Source organism: Carcharhinus amblyrhynchos, chromosome 5 (assembly GCF_965287045.1).
Source record: "Carcharhinus amblyrhynchos chromosome 5, sCarAmb.v2.hapA, whole genome shotgun sequence".
NCBI lineage: Eukaryota > Metazoa > Chordata > Chondrichthyes > Carcharhiniformes > Carcharhinidae > Carcharhinus > Carcharhinus amblyrhynchos.
The window spans coordinates 33873978-33896382 of NC_137328.1; the positions used below are offsets into that span (position 1 = coordinate 33873978).

At 40.6% G+C, this 22405-nt stretch overlaps 1 protein-coding gene across 1 annotated transcript; it reads left to right on the top strand.

Annotated features, from left to right (window-relative positions):
• The first annotated feature begins 3982 nt into the window (after nucleotides 1-3982).
• Nucleotides 3983-19965, top strand: LOC145342951 (3'-5' exoribonuclease 1-like). The gene is made up of 7 exons (XM_080188603.1): nucleotides 3983-4081; nucleotides 11408-11586; nucleotides 12437-12656; nucleotides 13496-13579; nucleotides 14502-14611; nucleotides 15464-15578; nucleotides 18451-19965. The coding sequence occupies exons 1-7, from the start codon at nucleotides 3983-3985 to the stop codon at nucleotides 18691-18693; spliced, it is 1050 nt and encodes a 349-aa protein (XP_080044729.1). The 3' UTR covers nucleotides 18694-19965.
• The last annotated feature ends 2440 nt before the right edge of the window (nucleotides 19966-22405 follow it).

Consider the following 22405-nt stretch of genomic DNA (forward strand, 5'->3'; position numbering starts at 1 on the left):
TATCTCAATACGAGACAATTATAAATCAATTCAATTCAATGCAATGGTGTCTGCATGAATTCTTTGATGTTTATTCAATCGTTTCCCATTTCTTTGGAAAATACCTGCATATCTTCATAGAATTAGTGCTCAGCACAAGCAATGTTTCAGATTAAGTCAGTAAAACAGCAGTTAAAAATATGTTTAATCGTTTAGAACTACTTTTTATACAGAAAAATATTTGTGTTATGGGCACCTGTGGAATTTTTATAATGGAATGTGGAGGGTGGAGTGTCAAAAATAAAAGGGTTGAGAACCACTCCCTTAAACCAAACAATGGAAATTACAGTGCAGGAGACCATTTGCCCCATCACAGCATTCTTTGATGGCAAAAAGTCAACTCCCATCCCACTTCTCTGTCTTTTCCTCGGAGCCTTCAATAGTTCTCCATTTCAAATAATTATTCATTTTCCTTTTATAGTCTCTTTTTCAATCACTGCTTGAGGTAAGGCAATAACCAGGTGTATGAATACATTTCTTCTGATACGTTCTCTCCTGTGGTGATAGTCCCGGGATTGTTCTTTTGTTACCAATGTCCCAGGCACCAAAGACAAATCATTTTTAACTATTTAACTTCTCAAAATATTCCATATTCTTGAATACATATGAGTGTTGGATACCTTGTAAACCTTACTGCTCCAGTGAATAAACTACTGATTTTCTGAGCCTTATGCACTATAAAACCTGTTGACAAAAGTCTACCGCATGGAACTATTTTTGAAGAGTTGAAGTTTGCAATCTTTGAAGAATTTGCATAAAATTAACAGTATATATGCTCACTCCTGAGGTTTGAGGACACTTAATTAGGCTGACAATTCAATGCAATACTGAAAGAATGCTGCACTGTAGGAGGTATTGCTTTTCATTCCCTGTATCAAGAAATGGCTGAAAACACTAAGATACGGCAAAAGCTATAGGCCCTGACAATATTCTGGCAATAGTAGTGAAGATTTGTCTTCCAAACTTGCCTCATCCCTGGCCAAGTGTTCCGGTACAGCTACAACACTGACATCTATCTAGCAATGTGAAAATTACCCACGTACGTCATGTATACAAAACGCAGGGGAAATGTACTCCAGCCAATTACTGCCCCATAGTCTACTCTCGCTCATCACTAAAGTGATGGATGGGGATCTTCAACGGTGCTATCAAGCAGCACTTGCTTAGCAATAACCTGCAGCCAGATGCCAGGGTCATTCAGCTCCTGACCTCATTACAACTTCAGTTCAAACATGGACAAAACAGCTGGACTCCAGAGGTGAGGTGAAAATGACTGCCCTTGGCATCAAGAAACCCTAGCAAAACTTGAATTATGGGAGTCAGAGAGAAAATACTCTGCTGGTTGGAATCATACCTAGCACAAAAAAAGATAGTTGTGGTTGTTGGAGGTCAGTCATCTCAGTTTCAGGGCATCACTATAAGAGTTCCACAGGGTAGTGTCCTAGGCCCAACTATCTTCAGCTGCTTCTTCAATGACCTTTCTGATCTTTCTTCCATTGTAAGGTCAGAATTGGGGATGTTTGCTGATGATTGCACAATGTTAAGGACTATTTGGGTCTCCTCAAATAATCCAGGCTTAGGCTGAAGTGGCCAGGCATTATCCATCTGCAACAAGTGTGATGTTATAGTTCTGGTCAGAGGTTTTTTTTAAACCGATCACAGCCTTGGGTGATATCATTGCTGGAAGGAAAAAAAAATTGGACAGTCTAGTGACTGAAGTTTTCTAGCTTCGTTTTGGCTGCAGTGTTAGAAGCATAGCTGAAAGAAGTCGCTCTGTTGTTACCTGTCAGATGAAAACACATCTTGTTTGCCAGCCTGCAGTAAAGAATCTATGTTTTGGTGTTTTGCTATGTTTTGCAAGCTGCCCTGTGTTTTCAAGATCATTTGAAATCAGCATTCAACCCAGGGAACTGGATTCCCGTATTAAGTGAGCCTGTGCAGCAATGTTTAAAGGGTTTTGTTTATTGGATACTGGTTTTGATTGGAACATCGATTAAGGATTACACATTATAGTGGTTGTTTTGTTTCTGGTTTGTAATTGATAAACGTTCTTGCTAATTTTATTAACATACATGTTAACTATATTGTTAAATATACTTTGTTTGATAAAAGCTCCTTAGTAGGTCACTTGAGTTATACCTGAAATGAAACATCTCATGCTTATCCTAGTCAAATTCAAGATACAAAACTTATGATTCAGGCGGCCTTCACAAAATGCTTTGGAGTTTCTAACCTGAGCCATAATACAAGAGAGAATGTAACCATAGTCCTTTACATTGAGTGGCGTTACTATTGCTGAATCTCCCACTATCAATATCCTGGGAGTTACTACTGACAAGAAACTGAACTGGACTAGCCATATAAATACTCTAGCTACTATAGTAGGTCAGGGGCTGGGAATCCTGCGGTGAGTATCTCACCTCTTGACTTCCCAAAACTTGTACACATTTCACTTGGCACAGGTCAGGAGTGTGTCATCCATTTACCTGGATGAATGCAGTTCCAACAATACTCAAAAAGCTTGAAATCAACCAGTAAAGAAGCATCCCACCTGATTTGGCACCTCATCCACAAACATTCATTACCCCTTCCTCCCACACACATTAGTAGACATGTGTACCATCTAAAAGATGCACTACAGGAGATCACAGCTTCTTAAATTGCAGCTTCTAAACCCATGACTATTACCATTTAAAAGGACAAGGGCAGCAGACACATGGGAACACCACAACCTGCAAATTCCCCTCTTCCACCCACCATCTTAATCTGGAAATATATTGCCGTCCCTTCACTGTCACTGGGTCAAAACCCTGGAACTCCCTTGATAACAGCATTATGGGTGTACCTAAACCACATGGATTGCAGCAATTCAAGCAGCTTATCACCACTTTCTCAAGGACAAGCAGTCACAGGCAATAAATTGTGGCCTAGCCAATGAAGCCATCTCATGAATAAATGAACAAAACATACCTGATTCAAATGATAATCTCCTGTTTTGGACATAGACTGACTTTTTTATAATTTATGTTTTTAATAACTCACAGAATTACAGGTGTCTGTATGTGAAACTCCAGTACATAGTTAAGATTTGGCAGATCAGCTTTAATCACTGCTGGGATTTAATCTCTGGTAAGAGATCATAATGCAAATTTATCTAAAAAAAAATCAATTCTGCAATCTTCTAAAGTTTGTATAAATGCATGTTTTATTTAATGCTGTGTCACCTGTAATCTATTAGACTTGCAAAATAACTGGTATGGTGCAGCACATCTGGTATGACTTCATTTTGCTGCTTTGCCTGAATCTAACTAACCAGCACTTAGGAAATCCGACTGGAATAATAGTTAGTTATGCTCAACGTTAAATAGACAATGTTAATTGTGGATGGAGTGGGGGCCATGATGTAGACTGTTTACGGTCTTGTTTCTGTACCTTCCTCTGCCAAGTCTATGCCTTTACTCAAACATTCTCCTAATCTCTGTCCCATCCTCTCCAGAACCTGTTCTGTTTCTGTTCCTCCAGTGGATTTTCCCAAACACTGCTTTGTATCTGCCTCTCCTGGCTATCATGTTTCTGTCTCCTCTCCTTCAGAATATTCCAAGCAAGCGAAAATTCATTTGCTAAGAAAAAGAATCCAAGAAATTTTAGACATGTTTAGTCTAACATCTGTTGCAGGGGAGCTACTGGGACTGAGAGCATTTTCAACCGGTTACAGCCATTGTGGTTTGGTAAAGCAGAAGCCTAGCATAACCTACCGATCTTTCTCTACACCAATCACCTCGTCCCCACATCACTCAGGCCAACTTTTGTGCGTGGAAAGTTCTCAGTGCGCAGACTCGGCACGCCGCACTTTGCGGCTAGTGCACCTGCGCAGGAGCCGGCAGCTGGACCGGAAGTGAAGTCGTGGCGACCTTCCGGCAGTGGTGGCTGTGGAGAAGCGGAAATGACGAATGTTGTCTGCGCGGCGGTTGGAGAGGGGATGGAGGAGGAGCAGAAAGAGAATCTTCCGCGGGCTGCGGATAACGGCCCGGGTTCAGGCCAGGTGAGAGTACCTGGAGTCGCATTGCAGGGACTGGAGCGGAGCTTCGTGACAAAGCAGGCACCTGCCCGAGGGAGGAGGACAACAACCGCAGCTGTGGGCCTGTCCACCTCCCCGAAACCTGGGGCAACTCCTCCCCTCAAAACCCGGCGAATCCCCGCCAAAATCTGGAGCCCCCCCGCCCCCAAAATACGGAGGGTTTGTCCCCTCCCCCAGCTCCAGAGAACTACCCCCCCCCCCCCCCGTAAAACCTGGAGCCAAACGTATTTTTACACTCTTGAAACTCAAGCCGTAATATAGGCTGAATTTCAGTGCATTACTGAAGGAGTGTTGTACTGTCAGAAATGCTGCCTTTCAGATGAGACAGTAAATTGAAATTCCTTCTACACTCTCAAACTGACACAAATGGTCTCTCACTATTGTTTTGAAGAGGCGTGAGAGAGTTTTCCCTGTTCCCCAGGCCAATGTTTTTCTCTCAACCAACATCTAAAACAGATTACCTAGACATGCATCTGTGTGTTACATTATTCTATGTAAATTGGCTACCACGTTTCCTACATTACAACAGTGACTGCTGGTCAGAAGTGTTTCATTGGTTGTAATTGTTTTGAGACATCCTGTGTGAAGTACACTCTGTAAATGCAATATATTTTAGCTTGTAATTTCTTACATTATTGTGTTTGTTATTCAGTTCAGTACTGTGTCAGTCTAGATTATGTGCTCAAAATCATGATGCTGGAACTTATACCAACAACTTTTGGACACAGAAAGAGATGATCTAATTGAAATATTTGATTGTAAGGACAAATACGGAGAGGCTGTTTCCCTTGGCTGGAGAGGTTAGAAGGAGGGAACTGTAGTCTTAGGGGAAGGGGCCAGCCCTTAAGGATTAAGATGTGAAACTTCTTCACTCAGTGAATTGTAAACCTTTGGAATTTTCAACCCCAGAAGCTGTGGAAACTTAGTTGGCAGGGCAGCTGGTTTGTGATACAAAGTGATGCCAACAGCATGGGTTAAATTACTGTACTAGCTGAGATTATTCATGAAGGCCTGCCCAGTCAACTTTGTTCCTTGCCTGTGATGTGGTGATTGTCAGGTTAAATCACCACAGGTTGGCTCTCACAAGGGAGAGAAACCTATGATCATCTGGGTCTATGGTGAGTTGTTACTGCACATGGCCAAGGCTCAACCCAAGAGATTTTTGGGCTTAAATGGAATAATGGGACATGAGGACAGGTGGGAGTTGGCACTGAGATTTAAACTTTATAACTTTATTAAATGGCAGAGTAGGTAGCCTGCAGCTTGTCTTGTTCCTTCTCTTTTGACTATCGTTGAGCCATTCATAATATTGTCTATTATGATGAGTCCACAAGTTTATAATGTGGATGAGACTCTGAAAGTTAAGTTAAAACATTCCAGGAACATTTGGACATTTTTGCTTTCCCTGTCAGTGACAATGGTTTTTTATGTGTAGAACACTAAAATTTCTCATCATTGGCCAACTGAAAAGTGCAGATTTAAAAAAAAACAAAATGCTGGAAGTTCTCAGCAATCTGTGGAAATCAAAACACAGCAGAAGTATTTCTGGTCCATAATCTTCCATCTGAGCTGATAAATTGGAGAAGCAACTGACTCCCTCCATTATCATTCTTTTCCCTACTTCTGTAATTTTCACTCCCATCACTCTTTAATGTGCTTGAGCTCTCCAATTCTGACCTTGTGTATCCCCAGTTTTAATTGCCCCAACATTGGTAGTCATGCCTTCAGTTGCCTAAGTCTAACGTTGAACACAGCCTTTTATTTTCTAACCGCTATTCTCTCTCTATCTGAGTGCTTTTTAGATTTACACATTATTAATAGCCATTATCAATAATTCCACACACAGTTGATTTGTCTGAATTTTGCAAAATTGCAACATCTTGACCATATTTCTACCTCCCCCATCTTCATTTTCAGATTAATCTTTAGGTAAGTGTAGGAAAAAGGTGGAAGGTCAATTGCAGAAAAATCTAGTGTGTGGTTTGAAATTTGTCGGAATGAGAGCAAGAATAGTGGCGTCACAGGTGGATAGGGTCGTAAAGAGCGCTTTTGGTACATTGGCCTTTATAAATCAGAGTATTGAGTATAAAAGTTGGAATGTTATGGTAGGGTTGTGTAAGGTTGTATAAGGCATTGGTGAGGCCAAATTTAGAGTATTGTGTACTGTTTTGGTCACTTAGTTACAGGAAGGATGTAAATGAAGTTAAGAGTGCAGAGAAGGTTCACAAGGATATTGCCGGGACTCGAGAAGCTGAGTTACAGAGAGAGATTGAATAGGTTAGAACTTTATTCCCTGGAGTGTAGAAGAATGAGGAGAGATTTGATTGAGGTGTATAAGATTTTGATGGGTATAGATAGAGTGAATGCAAGCAGGCTTTTTCGACTGAGGCTGGAGGAGAGAAAAAAACCAGAGGGCATGGGTTAAGGGTGAAAGGAGAAATGTTTAAAGGGAATATTAAGGGAGGATTCTTCACGCAGAGTGGTGGGAGTGTGGAATGAGCTGCCGGATAAAGTGGTAATGCGGGGTCACTTTTAAGAAAAACTCGGACAGGCTCATGGATGAGAGGGGTGTGGAGGGATGTGGTACAAGTGCAGGTCACTGGAACTAGGCAAAAAGTGGTTTGGCGCAGACAAGAAGGGCCAAAAGGCCTGTTTCGCAGCTGTAATTTTTTATGGTTCTAACAGAGGCCAAATCTGATAGACAAGGGATATGGGGGAGGGGTAGACAAAGTGAAATTGAGACCACAAACAGATCAGCCATGATCTAATTAAATGGCAGAACTGACTCAAAGAACCAAATGGTATACTCTTGCATCTAGGCCCTGTGTTCCCTCAACTCTGAAATACCCTCCCTACGCTTCTCTGCATTCCGACATCGCTTTCCTCCTTTAAAATACTCCTTAAAACATGTTTCTTTGATCAAGTTTTGATCATCTGACTTAATATCTCCTTATGTGGCCCAATATCATGCTTTGTTTTATCATGTTCCCGAGAAATGTAGTGCAATGTTTGTTAATGTTAAAGGTGCTTTAGAAATATTAGTTTTTAACAAGCCCAGAGGCAAGAAAAGGAGCAGATTGGGCAAAAGGGAAATTGTTGAATTATTTCATAATTTGCAAGATTAACTAATTAATTAATTAGATTCAATGCTTGCTTCAGGGCAAGTGACCAGGATTCCGAATTGAGGAAAAGCAGCACGGTAGCACAGTGGTGAGTGCTGCTGTTTCACAGCGCCAGGAACCCAGGTTCAATTCCCTGTGTGGGTCACTGTCTTGAGTGGAGTTTGCACATTTCCCCTGCGTCTGCATGGGTTTCCTCCCACATTCTGAAAGATGTGCTGGTTAGGTGCATTGACTTGAACAGGATACGGACTATGGTAACTAGGGAAACTTCACAACTTCATTGCAGTGTTAATGTAAGCCTTACTTGTGACTAATAAATAAACTTTAACTTTACATTGAATACCTGAAGCCACATTTCTTGAACCAGTGAAACTGGTGTAAAGTTTTGTAATGCTGGAATATAGGCATGATCAGTCTCATACCTGAACTGACCTCTGAACACAGGATATACATGGCCTAATTTCTTTACAGTGTGTTTCACAGCTTGAAGATAATGGTGCTCATATTTAGAACTCATTCTCTCTGAAATATGCTTTCTCTCTGGTATTAAAGGTTCACTCAGTCTATTTTTTATTATTATTACAAAACCTCTTATACTTTCAGCATCTCCAGTACGGTTGTGTATAATTTTCTTGATTATTTATAACCTGGAGCTATGTTGGTTTAATGACTGCTTCAAATTGCTGAATCCCCAAATATGTTGCATGTCTATCTACATTCTGAGGCTGGCTTCTATTTTGAGTAGTTTGGCTTGCTGTGCATTAAATTGGGTGACAGATGTTGGACAAATCCCCTGTATACCTCCATCAGTCTGGTTAAAGTGGCAGCTGGAGCTGTAGCAATTCATTAATCTACTACTAGACATTCTGAGCTGTCAGTGCCCTGTAACTTCATCAGGTAAGTCAGTCACTGGGGGAATCCTATATCTATAGAATCTCTGCAGTTGGAACATAATACAGCATTTTATTTTTGATCATTGTTTATACTATTTTTATAGTCATGTGAATTATAGAAGGTGAAACCTCATCTGTAATGCCCCTTTTGTAAATTAAAGTTCCAGCTAAGCTTAATGGTACTACTACAAACTTAAACAAAATTATTTATTGGTAATGATGTTCTTGACGATACTTTATTATTCCTGAATGTAAAAAATGACCAAGCCCAAAGTGAGCAGCAGAATTTTTTCCTCATCCACTCGTCCCTTTATGTTCCTGTATTTAAGAACAACAAAGAACAACCCAGCACGGGAAACAGGCCCTTCGGCCCAACAAGCCCGCGCCGCCGCATCACCCTACACCTATTCTACCCTGCGTATCTACAAATAGAACCCCTGACTTAGCCAGATTCAGGGGAGAATAGTGTCAATTTGGTAAAACCAATCAGCCTAAGAGCACATCTTTGGGGTGTGGGAGGAAACCGGAGCGCCTGGAGGAAACCCACGCAACCACAGGGAGAATGCACAAACTCCCACAGACACAGGCCCAAATCCATGTATCTGCACAGCTAGCAGTGCTAGTCACCGAGCTGTTGCGGCGCCCGTCTACCGGTCCAGGATCAAGCACACACACCGACACGAAGTACTAGGCCACTCCCGGAACCTCCAGGAGCAGCCCACACACAACCCACCGTGTGCATGCCCCTCGTTTGACAACGAGGTGGACCTCCACCTGCGGAGTGAAAAGACAAAAACGTTAAAATTTGTGTCTCTTCTCTCTCTGTTGTCCTCTCTTTCTCACATTCTGTTCAGTCATCAACGCATTTGCTGACCTACATTGGCCTTTGATCCTCATGGGATTAATTTTGGACTGATCGCACAAAGGTCATGCATAGACTAGATCAGTCACAGTGCCGCTTCATGCTTCCATAATAGTGTGGTAATAGTTTTTTTTTGTCTTGACTGAGGGATAAATATTGACCAAGACACCAAGAATAACTCCCTGCTTGTCTACAGAATATTGCAGTGGGATTTTTTATATCCACGTGAGAGTACAGACAGGGTCTCAGCTTATTGCTTCATCTAAAAGCCAGCACCTCCAACAGTGCAGCACTCTTTTAGTGCCATACGGGTGTTGGCCCAGATTTCTATGCTCAAACCCTGGAGTGGGGCTTGAACCCAATACCTTCTGATTTAGACCTGGGACTGAGCAATTGTTTAAACAATTGAATGATGCTGACATTTCAAACCTCGTAGCCTCTTTTGGTCTTTGTGATTCCCTTTAGTTTGTCTTGAGCTTGTATCAGCATTGAGAATCCTTCCTGTCACCCTATGGTGGCAAGAAAATAGCCTCAGCCAGAATGGATGCAGTGTGAGCCCAGTCTTGGTGAATGTGTAAAGTTGAACAACTTAAGTATTTCTGAATTGTGCAGAACAATGCCAAAAAGCAATAAGAGTACTTTAAGGTACTGTACTCTGCTGTCAGGCCCATTAGCAACAAGAATGTAACTCAGTTCTCATGTAGTGCATTATAGTCAGTGGAGAGAAGAGACTTTCATTTGGCAGCTTGAACCTCTGAGGGAGGGGTCATTGCATCACCCAGTGTGTTCTGTCAGAAATCCTCAATTTTCACTGGAGTTTTATCAACCTATACTGCACAGCCATAAGGAAGGAAAGAGGCAAAGTGAGATCTAACTGGGCTGTCAAATAGGAGGCAGAGAGTGGGGGTCAATGGGTACTATTCGGACTGGTGGTTGGTGACTAGTGGAGTGCCCCAGGGATCGGTGCTGGGGCCTCAGCTATTTACCATTTATATAGATGATCTGGAGGAGGGAACCGAGTGTATGGTGTCAAAATTTGCTGATGACACCAAGATTGGTGGAACGGCAAATTGTGCGGAGGGTGTGGAAAGTCTGCAGAAGGATCTAGATAGGCTGGGCGAATGAGCCAGGAACTGGCAAATGGAATTTAATGTTAGCAAGTATGAAGTTGTCCACCTTGGTAGGAATAATGGTAGGAAGGACTATTACTTACGTGGCGAAAAACTGCAGCATGCAACGGTGCAGAGGGACCTCGGGGTCCTTGTGCATGAGTCGCAAAAACCCAGCCTGCAGGTGCAGCAGGTGGTCAGGAAGGCGAATGGGATGCTGGCCTTCATAGCGAGGGGGATTGAATATAAAAGTAGGGAGATCTTGCTGCAACTGTACAGGGCACTGGTGAGGTCGCAGCTGGAGTACTGTGTGCATTTTTGGTCACCGCACTTACGCAAGGATATTTTGGCCTTGGAGGGAGTGCAGAGGAGGTTTACTAGGCTGATACCGGAGTTGAGGGGGTTGAACTATGAGGAGAGGCTGAATAAACTAGGCTTGTACTTGTTAGAGTTTAGAAGAATGAGGGGAGATCTCATTGAGACATATAAGATGATGAATGGGATGGATAGGATAAAGGTGGAGAGGCTCTTCCCGCTCAGAAAGGACAGTAGGACTAGAGGGCACAGCCTCAAGATAAGAGGGGGGGGGACGGTTTAGAACAGAGTTGGGGAGGAACTTCTTCACTCAAAGGATGGTGAATCTCTGGAATTCTCTGCCCGTTGAAGTGGTGGAGGCTGCCTCGCTAAATATATTTAAGACGCGGGTTGATAGGTTTTTGATAGGCAAGGGGATTAAGGGTTATGGGGAGAGGGCGGGAAAGTGGAGCTGAGCCACGACAGATCAGCCATGATCTTATGGAATGGCGGGGCAGGCTCGAAGGGCTAGATGGCCTACTCCTGCTCCTATTTCTTATGTTCTTAGGAGCATTTAAAGAAATGCAACCTGTCATTTTGTGCTTCTAGCTGTTTTATTTTGGAAAGCACAGTGAATAATGTACTTGGCAATGTCATATGACATAACTTTTCATTTTGTAAGGTCACCGAATAGGTAACTTGTGTGAAGGCAGTGGAAATGTACGTGTTGATTTTCTTGTTCACCCTCTGCTACATCTGTCTGGTGGGAAGAAAATGTCAGTTTAAACCATCCCCTGCTATAATTTTTGTTCTTATTTCTGAGCAGTGCTTCTGAATTGGTATTACAATTTGCTTGTACCATGCAAAGAGCTCTTTACTTTATAAGCTGATTGTGTTGTGAACAAAGCTCACCTGAAATCTGAAAAGAAACCCATACTATACTTAGCACATAGTGTAAGCTATTGACACCTATCACTGATTGTTATGATGTCTATTTATCTTTACTTCAGGTGAAACAGCGCAGTAGACTTGATGGACAAGAGCTGCCAATGAAAGCCACCCCTGCTGCCTATGTTAAAGATTTCAGTGACCCAGTCTACAAAGAAATTGCTGTCACAAATGGCCATATCAACAGGATGTCTCGTGATGAGCTTCGCACAAAGTTAGCAGAGCTCCACCTGGAAACCAAGTAAGCATTTTGGCCAAAAGGGAGAATAAAAGAAGCAAGTGAAACTCTAGAGAGAACTATTACAGTCTGGTCTTATTAAAAGTATGTGTTGTGTGAAGTTGTAAAAATTCTGTTATAGTTGCTAAGTCAACGGAAATAACTCTGCCAGTAGTCATTGAGAAGTTGGTGGGAGTTTGGGAAGATGATGTTCATAGAGGCAGTGAAATCCAAAATTGTTCTTTTGAAATAACTCAGTGAACATTTGCCTTATGCCCAGACTAGATCCATGCACAGATTTCCCTTGCTTGTTTCCAAAACCAAGTAACCTTCTGCTGGTCCCATAGCAATAAATTTCTAATGAGTAAAATTTGGCTCTTGTAAGTTGCCTTTGCCTCCTTTAGTCCGTTGTAACTAGGATTGCGAAACTTTTTGAGGTGGTAGATTTGATTTGTGAATAATTACAAACTACAGTTCAAGATGATCACAGAGCCTCAGGGTGGGATTTATATATATTTCACTTCCATGTCTATTAATTTAAATCTCAAATCTAACCATATTATACTAATTTTTTGAGTTATTCATATTGCTAACACTGCAAGTAACAATAATTATAATAACTTCTCGAGAAATTGATGCACAGTGAAAAATTCTTAAATTGCTATTGATGAAACATATAGGTGTGAATATATGATGCAATTACTAATTAAACTTTCTCTGTCTTCAATTCTATATGTTATTCCCTTGTGTTTGCCCATCTTTCACTTTTTTGTCTTTTACTTCCTCCCCAAATTTGTTTCTTTCTCTGCCTCTGTTTCACACTCCATTTATTTCACCTATGTTCATTGCTCACTTACTCACTGACCTATTTTAGGGGAGTGAAGGATGTGCTGAGAAAGCGATTAAAAAATTACTACAAGAAGCAGAAACTGACTCAAACGTTATTAATCAAGCCAGAATCTTCAGATACGTACTACGATTACATCTGTGTCATTGACTTTGAAGCAACATGTGAAGAGAACAACCCACCAGAATACTTGCATGAAATTATTGAATTTCCCATTGCTCTCGTGAATACTCATACTCTCGAAATTGTGAGTAATTGTCAGCTTTTACACCTTGCATGAGATTCTATTAAAGAACATGAGTCTTATCACAAACTAAAGCACCCCACATCCAGTGGCATGCAGTCACTGTTATGTCAGAAATTGTGGCAGCAAGATTGTACATTGAAGCATGGTATGTCTGATGCAACATTCCAATAGTACTGGAGGAAAGCCTGGATAACATGTTCAGTTCTAGGCCTTGAATGCCCTAGTCAGCCTTTTGACTCAGACAAGAATGTTACCAAATAAGCCAAGGTGACATTTGATCTCTTTAAAGAAATTAAGATCTTACTGCAAGGCTGTTTTATTTTGCTGGACAGTTCCCTATGTTAAGTATTACTTTTGTCTAAGGTGTGCCTGCCTTGTATCAAACTTTGTTTTCTAAAGATGCAGCTATGTTCCAGCAGTAGCTACTTAATAACAGCTTGCCAATGACCTTTTTTAAATCAGTCAAAATTGCAGCTGAATCATTGCAGAATTGATCATAGTATTCTGGGGAGCAAGTTCCAGTTTTTCACAATCCTATAGGTGCCTCCTGATTTCACATCTTGATGGCCCAACTCTAATGTCAAGGTGATTCCCCCTCAATTCAAATAACTCTTTCTCATTTGTTCTTTGTGGGACCTTTGTGTACAAATGAGATGTTATGTTTGCATGTGTCACAGCAAAATATAACTCCAGCTATGGAACATCCTGGGAATGCAAAAGGTCCTACATAAATACAAACTATATTTTTCTTTTAATTGTCAGGCTGTAGAAGGAAAGATTTCTCAGGATAGCAGAACTGGAAGTACTAACAAAAAAATCTTTTTTTTGCTGTTTTCAAGGAGGATACATTCCAGGAATATGTCAAACCAGAACTGAAGCCCAAGCTTACAGAATTTTGTACCAAACTCACAGGTATCACACAGGTAATCATTCAATTGAGGAGTTTTAATTTGCTCTGGTATGATTTAAAATTGAGTTTTAAAAAAAGTCCAAATCCTTATTGTTAGATTTTTACTTCTGCTTTTTTCTCAGTGTCAGGCAATATGATTGTCTCTGTTGGACAACGTAAAAAGTCATAGTTGGATTAACAATGTGAAGTTAAACAAAATGAGCATCGCAGCTTTTAAATTGCATATTTTTTGATGTGCTTGTATATGTTCCTTTTAATTTCAAAGTAGCAATTTAAAATATAACCTTCTGTGAGCACAAAACATCAGTGATTGTCTCGGCCTTTTAAACAGGAAGTGAATAGCGTGTTCCTCTGGCTAACTAGATTCCTCTTTTGCTGGCAAAATTCTTGTATTGCGCATTGGTTGATTAGCCAAGTATATCTAAATTTATGCACGTCGAGGTGTCAAATTTCTGTGTCACATGTAATTTATGTTTCCCCATTCTAATGTCCATGTTAATAATATAAATGGTTTATTCTTAAATGTATAAAAATAGCTGCAGATTATATAACTTTTAAATGGAGACTGAAATATAAGCGCACAACTGTTTGTCACTCCTTCCAATCACCCCACCAGGAAACTACTAGATCTTGATTTCCTGTGTCCAGCACCATGAGAGATTGCATATTAATATTCAGTCTTCTATATGGTGTAGAATTTACTGTCTCATGCTTGCAGTGTCACACTTCAGTACTTCCTGCTGGTTAGAAAATATTGTGATTTCTGATTTAATATGAATAACATTATGGGAGATCTGTTGGTCTTAATAAAATATTTACAAAAGAGAGACCAAACAAATAATGGGGCTGCGGAATCTGAAGTGACAAGTTTTTGTTTAATGTTGGTGAGGGTCATTCTTTCATCCCTGTTAAATACGCTTGCTGTGTTTATGCAGGACATGGTTGACAAGGCAGGGAGTTTCCCAGATGTCCTTCAACGAGTGGTTGACTGGATGAGAGAGAAGGAACTTGGAACCAAATGCAGATATGCAGTGCTAACTGATGGGTATGTAACAAAACTGCATAAAATGCATTAACCAAATAATCATGCTGACGTTAATCATAGAAGAAACAGAATGGATCATTTTGACATGGCATTGAAATTGTCCTTTTGAAATGAAACTTCAATTAACATCCCTGCTAATTTGCAATGCAGTGTGGCTCAATTACCCTGTGTATGCTGTCCCAGTATGCAATATACAAATTAACTTCCAAATGAGCACTGTATACCCCCACAAGTGGCACAGCACCTAGCACTGCTGCCTCAGCGCCAGGGACCTGGGTTCAATTCCCAACTTGGGTTACTGTCTGTGTGGAGTTTGCGTGTTCTCTGTGTCTGCGTGGGTTTCCTCCCACAACATATGTGCTGGTTAGGTGCATTGGCCATGCTAAATTCTCTCTCAATGTACCCGAAGTGTGGCGACTTGGGGATTTTCGCAGTAACTTCAATGCAATGTTAACGTAAGCCTACTTGTGACAATAATAAATAAACTAAACTTTAAACTTGATAAGCCAGCTTCACCAGAGCCAATTCTTTTTCAGTATTAAATAGATATCCTATCATGGATTTCATTACTGTATAACTAATGATGTTCAATTTTTGACAGTAAAAGGCAAAAAAAACTTATGCGTTTTTGAGTATGGACTCTTCATCAAAAATATTTTTCTCGTCTAATATCTGGGGCGGCTTTCTCTCTTTAAACATCTGAAATTTATAATTACATTTCCGAAAACCACTTGGATATGGTTTTAAACTACATGCTGTGTCTTGCATCTATTTAGTGTGAAGTGCTTGAGTTCTGTGTTTCTCCATGCAACTAATTCAATATTAAAAAATTATTTTCCCCTCTAATCCTAGCTCCTGGGACATGAGTAAGTTCCTGAATGTTCAGTGCCATCTCAGTAGTATCGAATATCCACGGTTTGCAAAGAAATGGATTAACATCCGAAAAAGTTATGGTAACTTCTACAAGGTTTGTGGTTTGTTTTGCCTCATGTTAAGACTCCGGTAGGATAATTTTCATTATATTGTACAGCAGGTGTTTTCAAAACTAATGGACTATCTACTAAATATCCAGGCTCTGGTGTCCAAATTTTGAAGCCCACACAGTGCAGTCCTATTTGTTCTTGTATTTCAAATTGGTTGGTTTGTCCTGTTTGATAATTGTGGCTAATTGATGGATAAATTGTCACATAATTTCTTAATTTAAATCTCAAGATCTGATATCAGCATTGCATAAATGTGTAATAGAAACAGGAATTTAAACTTCTAAATTTTTAAGGGTGGCACAGTGGTTAGCACAGCTACCTCACAGCGCTAGTGACCTGGATTCGATTCCTAGCTTGGGTCACTGTCTATGTAGAGTTAGCACATTTTCCCCATGTCTGTATGGGTTTCCTGTCAATGCTCCGGTTTCCTCCCACAGTCCAAATATGTGCGGGTTAGATGGATTGGCCATGCTAAATTGCCCCGTAGTGTCAGAGGGACTAGCAAGGGTAAATGCGTGGGGTTATAGGGATAGGACCTGGGTAGTATTGTGGTTGGTGCAGACTCGATAGGCTGAATGGCCTCCTTTTGCACTGTAGGATTCTATGATTCAAGCCTGATGCTCCATTGTAGTATCCATGTATAAGGTCAACTCAATCTATTGCCAATAATTTAAAACATGTTCAAGGTTATTGCTATTGGAAAATAAAACACTTAAGTAATAGATATGGACCAATTGAGATCATTTTGAAACAGTCACAATGGAGACCTTATAGTGTGGCTTATAGTCTATGAACATGGTACTTTTGTCATTAACTAGTGAACGTTTATAGCAAAAGCAAGGGTCAGTGTATTCAGAGAGCATTGTCAAGTGTTCACTTTGTGTCTTACATCAAATACAATGGGAACTTTGGGCTGTTAGGAAGGACATTGAATCTGAGTCATGCAATCATTGGCCTGAATCACTACTTATACAGTTGTGTTACATGGAACAATGTGCTAAGGATTAGTCTACATGTGTGCTGTAGATTTTACTGGAGGCCAACTTTAAATTTCCCATACCAGGATGCTTCATAAACTGTTCAATCTATAAACACGAACCTAGAAATTCAGACGCCCAGTTTTGGGACGTGGGGGTTGAGCAGAAACCCACCCCTGTGTCTGAATGACCATGTCTGAAAAGCCCTCTGTTATTGTGTTGAGGCCTTATTTACATGGAGATGGTGAGAGCGACAGGCTGCTTGTCGGTGAAATGCAGATCGGTCTGCTGCTGGCTTAGCTATGTTAAGTGTGGAAGGGAGGAGTGACTGAGTTGACAACTAGTGGTGCCCATCTGGATCTGGGTGAAGGGGTTGGTAGAATTCAGTGTCCATCAAGGCGGTGTGGTGGGGGTAGCAATTTCAGCAGTGACCTGCATTTTATGAATGTGGGGACTTGCTTTTCCAAGGATTTTTTTATGTTTCCAGATTGTGGTGAAATGCTACTGAAACCTGACAGGATTGATGGAATGTAGAGCATGGCCTTTGATTCAGTGGTAATGGCAATGGTGACCTACAGTGTTAGGCCTAATGAGCCTGCATTGGCGCAACTGGGCTAAGCCTTGGTATTTGAAACACAACTGTTAATTTTTTTATTTCTGTAATTGGTAGCTGTTCAAGCATTTTCATTTTTTTAATACCTAAGAGCTAAACTCAATGGAGAGATGAAATAGTTCGATAATGTAATTCTGAAGTATATGGAAAAGTCTGATTGTTTTGGAATTGCAGTGCATTGCTGATTGCAGTGCCAGTCATGATCCTCAAAAGCACAAGAGGGTCTTTAGCCAATGGAACTCTACTGATTTTAATGGTTTGAAATTTGTAGAGATCATTACAGTTGATAGAATCATTGACATTAACTGTTTAGTTCTTGCAAAGCTTACCTTTGTAGCTGAAGGGACCATTATTATATAGCCGTCTTGGGTCTGCAGGAGTAGGCCAGCTAACCCATTGTATTTGTTCCACCAGTTAATCTGGTCATGGCTGGTCTGTACCTCAACTCCATTTATACACCTTTGAACTGTATCCCTTGATACCCATACCTGACAAAAATCTGTCAGTCTTGGTTTTGAAAATTTCAATTGACCCAGCATCCACAGCCTTTTTCTCCATTCTCAGTTATTAAATTACTGCCAAGGCATCTATTGACATCCCTTGCTTGTTATGATGACTTATTAGTTTGCCAGGCCATTTCAAAAGGCACTTAATATCCTGCCATGTCACAGCGTGGTCCTGGAATTGTGTAGGTCAAGGATAAATGGCAAGTTTCCTTTTCCAAAGGTTATTAGTGAATCAGTTGAATTTTTACCACAGTGAGGTGGTTTCCTAGTTGCTTTGACTGATATTGTAACTGAACCAGTTTGGACTATTACAGATAATCTACACAGCTGAGGAAATATGAAAATGCCTTATGGTTGCTATTGTTGCTGCAGTGTTTGTTGAAATCTAGTGCATACCCATGGGTAATAATCAACTTTTGGGTTGGCAAATGCCAATGCTTCTTCCAGCAGATAAACTTCATACTTTGCAATGCTGTATTTTAACATACCTCAATAATGTTTGTGTAGAAAGCAGTTCTGTCACTTTGCACTGTATTGAGTTGATTATTACTGCATGACTCATTCTTGCACGTTGCATTTTTCAAGAAGTTATGTTAATCCCATTTAAAAAAAATTCAACTTGACCTTGAATACATCGGTTTTCCCAACAGACACTTGGGGAAGTTTCAGTGACCCTGCTCCAAGCTTCATTTTGTACAGATTTGTCTTTGGCCATTACACTTGTCTGTTTTTGACGGATGCTGTGGCCATCTGCCTGCAGGTTCCCAGGACTCAGACTAAACTCGCGTCCATGCTGGAAAAACTTGGAATGAAGTATGAAGGGCGGCCTCACTGCGGGCTTGATGATTCCCGAAATATCGCTCGTATTGCTATACGGATGCTCCAGGATGGATGTGACCTGCGAATGAATGAGCGGCTGCATGCAGGGCAGCTGATGAATGTGCCAAATACTTCTCCTCTGGAGAGTGCCCCTCCTCCCTATTCACCATGGCAGAAAATCTAGTCATGAACAGAACCATGATGGGGAATCAAACTGAACTGAAATGAGCCCCATTTGCTTTGAGGGAGCAATGCATTCTGACTATTCGCTGGAAGCTACAAAAGACTCCATTGATTTTTAGAAATTCTCGTTCAGAAGCACCAGCAGGATTTTGTGCTACATTTTTTAATTGCGTTAAATGTTCCAATTGTTCTATAAGGTGTAATGTACAGTGTAAAATGCTGGAAAGTGGGAAATGAATTGGCCAAATTCAGCTTAATCAGTTTGAACCATACTTTTTTAATATAAAATGACACTTACAAAAGCATTGTTTTAAAATAGTCCAGCTTTGCCTTTTTATAGCTTGTGGAAAATGTTACCTTTAATTACATGTTTCTGGTTCCTTTAAAGAAAAATACTGCCCCTTAAATAATTGTTTGATCAAACATCCTAACATCACATGACATTTCTTTAACTTCAAGGAAGCCAAGAATCAGCTCTATGCAATCTTACGTTTTATCATGAACAGGAGTATTCTTATTTCTCTCACATTAGGCAGATGAACCTCATAGTCATGGTGTAGTTTTCTCTGCTGTGCTAATTTATCAAAATAAAATGCACAGCAAAGGAACATTTGCTCTCTCCCCCATCACACTTATGAAATCTTTTGTTTGCTACAGTATGATTGTTCTTTGATAATTTGTATCCTGTAGTCTTTGATATCACTTTATGCCAATTTGAATATGCACATTCCTCTGGTACAATAATATTCCAATGATTGGGATATTAGATTTTGTATTACACACTTAATATTTATTTTTTCTTTGCACATGCCTTGCCACATTTTAATATCTTATGCAATTTCTGATGGTGACTGAAAAAGCAATCAAATTTTCCTTGGTGGAGCCATTTTGCACTTGCACAAGAACATTGGAAGCTGTCATGCCTTTTGATTATCCCATCAAGCAGAAGGCCATGGGAGAGAGCCATACCATGCTACAAATGCGAAGCACAGCACTTGTGCCTTTGATGGTTCCATTAACTATGAAGGTAATTTCAACTCCTCGTTCTCAGTGGGAGTATTCAGAGAGGGCAGGGTCAGAGATATGGGCACAACACTAGCAGCATTTCTCTAGTCTACATGGTTCCCTGTTGGGAGTGCTGAATTTATTCTTTGATGTTGCTTCTTTTCTCCATGTGAAAGTTTAAGTAGATTATAACTTGTTATATCCGTTCAGTGCCTTTGTTTAGTTTTGTTAATTAAAGGCTAGATTTTAAAAGTTTTTTAAAAATTCACTGCGTACACTTTATTCTGGTTTTTGATTTATAGAGGAGACACTTTTCATATTAAGGGCTGAATAACTGATATAAAAGTGGTTCTTGTCTACCACTAGTTCCTATGCTGTGACTGACTGGAATGTAACCAGGTGACATTGTACTGTTACACAAAACTCGTTGTCAGCTACTCCAAGCAGAACTGAGCTCCTCTCATCAGATCAGTGTTTCCTAGAATTTTGTTTTCATACCACTAGAAATATACAAAATTACCTAGCATACTGAATAGAAAGAATCCACACTCGCTTCTACTCCTCTTTGTTCCACTGGAATGCTAGGCTGGTGGAGTGCTGAAGTGGTTTTGAACTGCCCTTGCCAGAATTATTGCTATGGAGCCATCTCAGCTGTGCCAAGGAGAATGCCTCTTAGCAAATAACAAGCTCTTTCCTGATTGCTTTTAACATTTTTCCTGTTAATATTTGTTCATTACCATTTTGTAACCAATTCATAACAACTGTCAAAAGATAGAATAGTCCCACATTGAATTTTCATATAGAAAAATATGTTCAAACATTGTATCTCCCTTTCAAGCCGAGGGCATGAGCACTCCTCCTATTAAACTTATCTTGCCTGTACATGGTGAGAGTAGGTTGATCAATCCTTGGAATAAATAGTGGATAAACTTAAAGCGCTCCTTTCAGAGTATCACTTGCCTGTTTGGTAGATTTTACAATGCTATTATCGTCTCTACTTTCATCAACTTAGTTTTGTAAAGAAAGTCCCAAGTTATTCTAGGTTTCAGGGGTGAACACGAGAGTATTAGGATGTTCCTGAAGCTGGACTTGGAGGTATGTTTTAGCAATAGGGTAAATTGGAGATGGAGACAGAATATTTTTAAGTTGGGAGTACGCAGTCTGTGATGAACTGGTGTGGATTTTACGGTCATTGAGGTTGCAGGCTGTCAAATTGGCATTTAAATGAATGTAACCAGTGGGTGAACACGATTGCCTCTGTCTTAACATTACAAATATGGCTCCCTGTGGCTGGATCAGGGTGGTGCAAGTGAAGTAAAGTTGGTTGTTCTCAATACACATATAAAAACTAACTTCCATACTCATGGATCATATGACAGAGAAGGTGATGTAGAAAAAGCAAATTGAGGAAGAATTGGAGGGAGTCAAGGAGACAAGGGGGAAACCTTTGCAGCAAATAGGTTGGTTAGAAACCTTCCAGTGCAGAAAGAGGCCATTTGGCCCAAGGAGTCTGCACTGATCACAATCCCACCCATATTTACCTGCTAATCCCCCTTAACCTACACATCTCAGGATACTAAGGGGCAATTTTTAGCATAGCCAATCAACCTAACCCGCACATCTTTGGACTGTGGGAGGAAACTGGAGCACCCAGAGGAAACATGCAGACACAAGAATATGCGAACTCCACACAGACAGTGATCTAAGCTGGGAATCAAACCCAGGTCCCTGGAGCTGTGAAGCAGTAGTGCTAACCACTGTGCCACCATACTGCCCTGTTGTTGGCTTTAGTAGGGATACAATGTGTAAGGGTAGTAACTAATAGTAAAGTTTATTTATTAGTCTCAAGTAGGCTTACGTTAACATTGTGATGAAGTTACTGTGATAATCCCCTAGTCGCCACACTCCAGTGCCTGTCCGGGTACACAGGGAGAATTTAGCATAGCTAATTCACCTAACCAGCATGTCTTTTGGTCTGTGGGAGGAAACCGGAGCATCTAGAGGAAACCCATGTAGACACGGGGCAGCATGCAGACTTCGCACTGGCAGTGACCAAGCCGGAATCGAACACAAGTCCCTGGCGCTGAGGCAGCAGTGTTAACCATTGTAACACTGTGCTGCCCCCAATAGGTGGGAAAAAGAAATGCTGGATAAAGACGGTGTAGATGCACCATGTCAAGAAGGGATAAAGGCACCCCACCCCAGTTCCTGCCTCATCATTAACAATGTTGAAATATGAAGTGAATGGGTACCAGATTATACTATGATCAACTGTGAATTTGGGTGACATAATTCCAGAACCTGAGTGAGGTTTGTGATCATCTTGGGATTTGAGTATTGGTGGCAAGGCCAGCATTTATTACCTATTCCTAAATGCTTTTGAGAAGGTGAGAGTGACCCACCTTCTTGAAGCACAGCAGTAGGTACACCCACAGTGCTGTTAGGGAAGAAGTTTCAGGATTTTGTATCAACAACAATGATGGGATAGCATTATAGTTCCAAGTCAGGAGTGTACAGGGTTTGAAAGGGAACGTGCAGGTAGCGGTCTTCCCTTGTTCTAGGTGATCAAGGTCATGGAATTGGAAGGCATATAACTATTACAATGCACTAATGGTATAGGGATTGATTGAGAGGCAGTTGCATTTGATTTAATTCTAGATTACATTTATATTTTTGTCAAACCATTATTTCCCTGCTGATCATATTTT